Here is a 7,518-nt window from a genome sequence, read left to right on the forward strand (position 1 = left end):
ACGCAAGAGGGGGAGGGGGGGGGAGGCCTGCAAGACACCTCTCTGCGCGATATACAACGAATTACACAGCCCAGAACCGGCGGACATGGGTCCATCCGTGGCGCAAGGACAGCGACGAAAACAAAAAGGAATCCTGGCTTCGGCGACCAAAAGATGTGTATCAATCGCGACTAGGAAGCAGAGTTTCCCGGAGATGTGCAGTCCCGGGGCTTCGCAGTGTCCCTTGCGGGCAGAAAACCTATACTTAGTTCCATGCTTCGCAACTCCGCAGGTCCGTCCCCGTAATCAATCTCATACGCAAAAATACACTTTCCTACATCACAAAGGGCGTCTTTCCACATTAGCCATAGTAATCTTAGTTTTGTTCCCCAAATTGCTAAAAAAAAAACCCCCAAGTTAATAAGCCGCGTGTGGTTCTACGTTTGATCCTTGTTGTTCACAACCTTCCAGACCTGCCCTTCGGCTGCTACCAGGGTGTCCCCGGCAGCCGACACCCATTTCTTGGCCGTGCCCCAGATGCCGTCCTCGCCCGCACCGTCTTCTCCTGCGCCGCCCACGAAGCTGCCAGGGCCAAACGCGGCCTGGTGCTGCGAGACATATGCATGGTGGGCCGCGCGCTGACCGCTGGAGAACTCGGCCGCGTGGGCGTCTTGCTGGTAGCCCGGCGGGTGCGACATGTCGGTCGCGCGGTTGATGCCGGGGGCGGCGAGCGCGTTGCCGACGGGCAGCGGCACGGGCCCTGAGGCATACGGCGAGGAAAACGTGGCAGCCGTCGTCGCGGTGGTCGAGGTGCCTCTGATGGACATCGACGTGGCCGGCGGAGGATAGGCCATCTGCGCTGGCATGCTGGTGGTGGTGGTAGGCACAAAGCTGTAGGTCCCTCCCCCATACGTGGGCGGCGGCGGCGGCGGCGCCGCTACGCCCGTGTGCGCGGGACCTAGTGTTTCACCTTTTTTGGGTGGCCGAGGCAGCAGCGAGCTGCCAGCGGCGCCAGCCGGCCGCGAGGCAAAAAGTGATGCGGATGCGGGCAGCAGCGATGCGCCTGGGGGGGTGGGCGCTGCGCCGGGCTGTGGCGCGGGAGGATTGTTGTTGTTGTTGTCGTTGTTGGCAAGTGGCTGGGTCGGCGTGGCCTGCTGCTGTTGGTGGTGGGCAGCGCGCGGTGGGGTCGAGGCCGATGAGGTCGCCGAGGGGTAGGACGGCCTGGATCCTGGCTGCGCTGACGGCGGTCCGTACAGGCTCGCGGCAGAAGAGGCCGGGGCGGCCGCCGTGGCTGGCGCAGCAGCCCTGCTCGTCGTCGGCGTGGGCTGGGCTGTCGCCGCGGGCGCCTTGGCCGCGGTGATGGGGCTGGAGCTAAATGTCTGGATCGGCGCCATGGTTAAACTCTGTGTGTATCTTTGTCGTCTACTGAAGGTTGTCTGTGTTGTCTGTGTCGTTGATAAGTAAAGCGCAAAGTTGCTGCTGTCGTGCTCTTGGTGTTTTAATAGGAGAGCTTCAGCTCGAAAAGGCCACGGTGATGCTGAACCCCCGCGATACACCCCCGCTTGTGGCCGCGCGAGGTTAGTTGTCGACTAGGGTTGCTGGAAAGCGCCAAAGGAGTAGCGGAGAGACGATGATCAAGTGTGTTTTTGCTGAAATGTACACATGTGAGGATGGTTTACGGAGATATGGTACGTTTGCCGAACACGTTGTTGTTCTTGGAGTGGCAAGTCATTACGTCAGGTGACGGCTAGAACTTAAGAAAACTTTGGTGGCGGCGGGGGATCGCCAAAGCTGGATTGTTTGGATCCGCAACGACCAGGGAAGAAAAAGAAGCCATTTTTTTAGGATTGAAGTTAAATTGTGGCAGGCTGGAATTTAAAAAAGAAAAACTTTGTTGTCAACTTGACCTACAGCATAGTCGTGATACGGCATTATCGCTAATGCAAGATCAGTAAGCAGCAAGCCGCCACAAGCCACTTTGTGGCTGACTAGATAGACGGACAAGTACACCTTCAGGGATATCAGTCACTATACCGCATAAAGTCACGGAATCATGCCGAAATGCAACATGCGCTTTGATTCCCCGCGAAAACTAAAAGTGACAGATCGACGGCATCACGGTAGCCTTGACGACTTGCTCCCACGCTTCTCCTCGACACGCTGCATGTAAATCGTAGGCCTAGTTCCTTGGAAGAAACCTCTCAAAAAATAATCTTCTGGCCACTCGCGTCGGATATCTAGTCAGCTTTGGTCCATGTCGTCAGCCTCTCGGGATTCTAGCGCGTCTAGAACGAGACCAGCGTATGCCACTGCAGGTTGCGACCAGCCCCGGAATATGGGTCGGGCAGGCAGGCGCTCGACTTGGGAAAGACGCGACAGAACAAAATCGGGCAGCTCGGGGATAAACATGAGGCCTCGATGGAGGTGTCGGCAAATGGGCCTGGAATGGAAGGCTGTGTGTGCTGACTGGATATGGCTTATCAAAGTCATGTCCGCTTTTGTAGTTGAGAAAGCAAGGGGCACCTCTCTCTCGCGATAGCCACGTCGGTTTGATACTTTGCCGCTGGGTATCAAGTTGACTGCAGGCTGGTGTTATACTGCCCAATTCCTACGCGTGGATTTGGCGCTGCATCGCCACCAATCCATGTTCATCCACCCACTCCGCGACTTGCTCAAAAAGGTCGATAGCATCCTGGCATTGACGCCGGACAAGACCGGTCTCGTGCCCAATGTACATCGTATCGCCAATGTACTTGCGCAAGATACCACTGCCGGCCACCTTCATGACAATAAGGACACGCAACTCATAGTGCAGCTCCCTGAGGAGACTGGCGGCCACATCACGGTTGGCGAGCTCGCCGTTCTTGTGGCACATAGTTTATTCAGGCAACGCACTCGTGTCGGAATATTGGGACAGGCCCAGACTTGACGAAGCTGACAGAACCATGAGGACGAACAACATCAAGGACTCATGAATCTGGTATGTAGCCTGAAGAGTTTCATAATCAGTACTCAATCACAGAAGATGTAGGACCATAGAGAGGTAAAGTGTGGATGTATGCCTGCACCAGCCCGGTGACGCCATCATTCCGAGCCTTGAACAGTTAAGGCTTTATTAGAATAACGGCATATTTCCCACCTATCCAGACGAAGGTACCATCCCGAGCATCAGTCGAGTGACATGAGGAGCGGGCTCAGCGAAGCTGTCACACCAGGCAGGCAACCGCATTGCTGGGAAATGTGATTGAGCGCACGACGTCGCCATGAGATTGATTCTGAGCAATCACTGATGAGCATCACTGAGCTTTCGAGATGGTCTTGCATCGCATGAAAATACCGCTGGACGAAATTCTGAGACGAAACCTTCTGCAGTTAAAGTATAGGAGAATATTATAAGGAGATGAATGACGAAAAGCACGAGTGTGAATGATTCAACTGAACAGATGGTCGGTACGTACCTACCCGTTATTGCGCGGATTAATGAAACTCCAGCACCCGCTGCGCTAGTCCGTTTAGGTGCTTTCCAAGGGACATCTCGGCGGCGTTGTGGACGAATTGCATAGCAAACTACCGACTTTTATCTTCATCACGCCAATTAGCTTGCGTGCGTCGCGCCATCCATCATGGTCGGAAAGGTTTCGGAGAGGGTTCTTCTCCGGGAAGGTACGTGACCTCCCCTCGCATCCTTCAACGAGACACTTACTAACCCTGCCCAGGCCTCGAACGGACTGATAATGGCATGAAGCTTTCCACCTGGCCGGATGTGACGCCTATCAACCAGAAGAATTACTATACGTATGAAAACTCGCGCATTTCGCATGTTCGCGAGCTAACAATTGTGTAGAGACTATATGAAACGAGATGACCAGATCCTAGCACTACGACTCCAAAACGACGCCACGCGCGACAAGCTCGTTCAAAGTGCGCGCGACCGCGATCGCTTCCTATCAAAGCCTGCAAATGGCGAGCTCTCGCTGCCCGTCCCCAACCTGGCCGACGACGAAGACGGCGCCGCGACACCTTCCGCCGCGACCGACCCCTCGCGCATCATCGTCATCCACCCCGGCAGCCAAAACTTGCGCATCGGCTTTGCGAGCGACGCCCTGCCCAAGACGCTCCCGACCGCTCTCGCCACCAAATTTGCGCGCACCGAGGCCGACATGTTTGAATCCCTGCCGCGTCGCCAATTCGAGGCCAAGACCGTGGAGCAGCAGTACGGCGAGGAGTGGTCGAAAAAGTACCAAAAAATGTGCGCCGACCTCAAGATTGAGATGCGCGCCAACAAGCGCAAGGTGCTACCCAACTCCAAAGAGCTCGTGCAGACCTTTAACCGACGAACGGAACCGGAAATCATCCAGCAGCACAACGATCCTTTGGAAGTGGAATGGACCGACGTCAAGAAGCTGAAGAAAACCAACTTTGAGGCCGAGTGCTTCATCGGCCACGAAGCCTTGCGTGTTCCCGACGACTCAGATCCCAAGTTCAAAGTTTGGTGGCCGCTTCGGTACGGCTTGTGGAACGAAGATGGTTACGGGAGCCAAGAGCACCTGTACGACGACTTTGAGACACTCCTCGACAAGGCACTACGACAAGAACTCGGCCTGCGGACGAACAGCGAGTGGCAGCAGTATAGCTGTGTCTTTATCATCCCCGATCTCTACGACAAGAAGTATGTGGAACAAATCCTGCACTCGTGCATGACATGGTTCGAGTTCAGCAAAGTCTGCTTTGTCCAGGAGAGCATGGCGGCTACATTCGGCGCCGGCTACACGCAAGCCTGCGTCGTCGATGTCGGCGCTCAAAAGACATCCGTGACTTGCGTGGAAGACGGTCTCTGCATTGAGGACTCGCGCATTTACCTAAAGTATGGCGGCTACGATATGACGGACACGTTCATCAAGATGATGCTGTACGACAACTTTCCGTACCAGGAGATTAACCTGCAAAGGCGATCCGACTTTTTGCTGGCCGAGGAGCTCAAGATCAAGCATTGCACCATGTCACAGGCCGAAATCTCGGTACAACTCTACAGCTTCCACGTGCGCGCCCCCAACGAACCGACCCGAAAATACGCATTCAAGACCTACGACGAGGTCATTCTCTCGCCAATGGGCGTCTTTGACCCCTCAATCTTTGACAATAGCACTAAGCTTCGTGGGAGGCGGAAGTTGATTGAGCGCTCGTACAACTCGTACGAGGTGGATCTGCCAGACGACCCTACCTCAGCTGCCCAGCTCGCCATCCTCGCTCTCGTCCAGCCGTCACTTCTCTCCAACGAGTCCCAGTCTCAGGAGGTTTCCACGCCGATGAAGGAGCGCCCTGGCTTCAGCTTCAAGAGCGACGCCAACGGTACACCCATGGCCTCGCATGCCGGTTCTCCCGCCCCCGAGGGCACTGGCACGCCAGCACCCTTTGTATTTGGCGCCGGCAAGGACATCAACCGCGACAGCCCCGTGCCCGGTGGGACCCCCATGCCGGGCTCGCAGGCGCCTGGCGGCATGTTTGTCGAGCCATTGTCCCAGGAGCGCACCGCCGAGGACATTGCAGACGAGCGCGAGGCCGTGTTGCCCGTCGCGCCGCTCGACATTGCCATCCTCACGAGCATCCAAAACGCCGCTAAAGGTGACGACAAGAAGCTTCGCGACCTGCTCGGCAGCATCATGGTCGTGGGCGGCGGCGCCAAGATTCCGCAATTTACCGTCGTGCTCGAGGAGAAGCTCAAGGCACGCCGGCCCGATCTCACGGAGCGCATCCTCGTCAGCCGCAGCGCCAAGGACATGGATGAACAGGTCGTCGCGTGGAAAGGCGCGAGCGTCTTTGCCAAGCTCCCGGCCAATGACTCGTGGATCACGCCGTTTGAGTTTGAGCGCCTCGGACCCAGGACCCTGTACCACAAGGTGCTGTGGGCTTGGTAAAGGTTGCTGCGTGTAGGAAGCGGGAGAGTTGGTACACTTGGGAATTCTGGGCGGAACTCAAATGGGGAGTTAATGTAGATTACGGCGCAAGAGGAGTTTCATGACACCAATGGTATTTTACCATGATATTCTGCAGCATTGTAGACATGTGTGTGGCATCCGCCTCGGCGTTGTAGGCGGCATCGAGGGGTTGTATTCGAACATGGTAGTACGGTAAAAAGCATGATTCTGATGACACCCGGACACCCGCGAGCCTGATAAACAAGGCGCTCGATTACTTTTCCCGCGACAAGATGTCCCTACGATCTCTAGTATACATAGCGAAATTCCGGATGCTCCTTGTCTGTGAGGTCGCCAAAGTCGGCGGACAATCCACCCACTACAGACGAACCATCATCTAACCGCGTCTTTTCCTTTTTCGAGTTTGCTCTCCAAAGGTGAACCCTTGCACAGTCGTTAGCTCCCAAAAGTTTGGCCAGAACGAGGTTCCTTTCGTCGACAATGCGACAAGGCTTACAGCAGGAGAAGCTCAATCGCAATCATCAGCGCGAGAGAGACGTAAAAGGCGCGGAATCCGGTGGGATATCGTGGCTTCTCCTTGGCGAGAAAAAAATGCGGTGCTGCGATTTGTCCGACGCTGTAGGACATGAACATCATGACCTGCGAGCAAAAGGTTCAGTATGCTGGGGGGGTTATTTAAGTGTTGTCAGTCGCGCAGGGGCTCGACTCACGGCCGCGGTAGCTTTCTTGGTGAAGCCGCCAATGTTGGACGCAACGAGGCTCATGCACATGATGTATGGTACAGTATTGACGTACAAGACTGCCAGGTTGGTTCAGTGGCTGATTTGACGCAGGATCAGGTGAAGTCAACTTACTAAACATTGGTCCAAGCGACTGGTTGGCAGGCAGTTCTACCACAAGTGTCAGCTCAGCGGCGCATGGAGACGAGCCCAGGCCAGGACGCACTCTCGACCAAGACACTGCCAATCAGCACAATGATATTCGTCACAATCATGGTCGCTATTCTGACATTTGGGATCGCTTGGGCAATGGCTCCTGCGGTGACCACAGAGAAGAGCTGCACAGCGTCGCACGGAAACGACACGAGGACGGCCCCTCGGTCGCTGTACCCAAGCCCAGTAATGACAATCTTCCCAAACTAGTTCAACCCTGCATTAGTGAAGAAAAAAAAAGGGACACCCCCGGGAATGGGACTTGCCGCTGTGAGACCGCCTCCCGGGATGCACTGCAAGAAGCTGTTGGCGCAGAGCATCCACACCTGGGGGTCGAGCAGCGCCTCCTTGGCCTGGTGGACTTTGTACGTGCGGTTCTCGATGCCCGTGTGATTCTCAATGACCTGGATCTTCTTGTGAGACAGTTTATACAGATTGGGCCGTTGGCAAAGGAGGGGAACTCACCCGAAGCACGGCGACCTCGCGCTCCCGCTCGGTCAAGAACCAGGCCGTCATGGGCGACGTGGGCAGGGCAAAGAACAAGAAGACGCCCCATGCGATGGAGATGGGTCCAAAGATGAGGAAGATGAGCTTGTCCACAGTCCGTCAGCCGAGGAAGAAGAAGAAGAAGAAAAAACACGAACCTGCCAGGTCGCGTACCGCCCGCCCGC

General features: G+C 55.8%; 3 protein-coding genes across 3 annotated transcripts; 1 reads left to right on the top strand and 2 right to left on the bottom strand.

The window, feature by feature from the left end:
* Positions 1 to 416: 416 nt before the first annotated feature.
* On the bottom strand, positions 417 to 1,373 carry CCM_04937 (uncharacterized protein; the record flags this gene model as incomplete). Its single annotated transcript, XM_006670083.1, has 1 exon — positions 417 to 1,373. One exon carries the CDS (start codon positions 1,371 to 1,373, stop codon positions 417 to 419), a length of 957 nt encoding a protein of 318 aa, XP_006670146.1.
* Positions 1,374 to 2,587: 1,214 nt separating this feature from the next.
* CCM_04938 (uncharacterized protein) lies at positions 2,588 to 2,854 on the bottom strand (the record flags this gene model as incomplete). The annotated part of the gene is made up of 1 exon (XM_006670084.1): positions 2,588 to 2,854. One exon carries the CDS (start codon positions 2,852 to 2,854, stop codon positions 2,588 to 2,590), a length of 267 nt encoding a protein of 88 aa, XP_006670147.1.
* A 748-nt stretch (positions 2,855 to 3,602) lies between these two features.
* Positions 3,603 to 5,894, top strand: CCM_04939 (chromatin remodeling complex subunit (Arp8), putative; the record flags this gene model as incomplete). Its single annotated transcript, XM_006670085.1, has 3 exons — positions 3,603 to 3,642; positions 3,696 to 3,774; positions 3,824 to 5,894. 3 exons carry the CDS (start codon positions 3,603 to 3,605, stop codon positions 5,892 to 5,894), a joined length of 2,190 nt encoding a protein of 729 aa, XP_006670148.1.
* Positions 5,895 to 7,518: the final 1,624 nt, after the last annotated feature.

The sequence above is a fragment of the Cordyceps militaris genome, assembly GCF_000225605.1.
Source record: "Cordyceps militaris CM01 unplaced genomic scaffold CCM_S00003, whole genome shotgun sequence".
NCBI classification, from domain to species: Eukaryota; Fungi; Ascomycota; class Sordariomycetes; order Hypocreales; family Cordycipitaceae; genus Cordyceps; species Cordyceps militaris.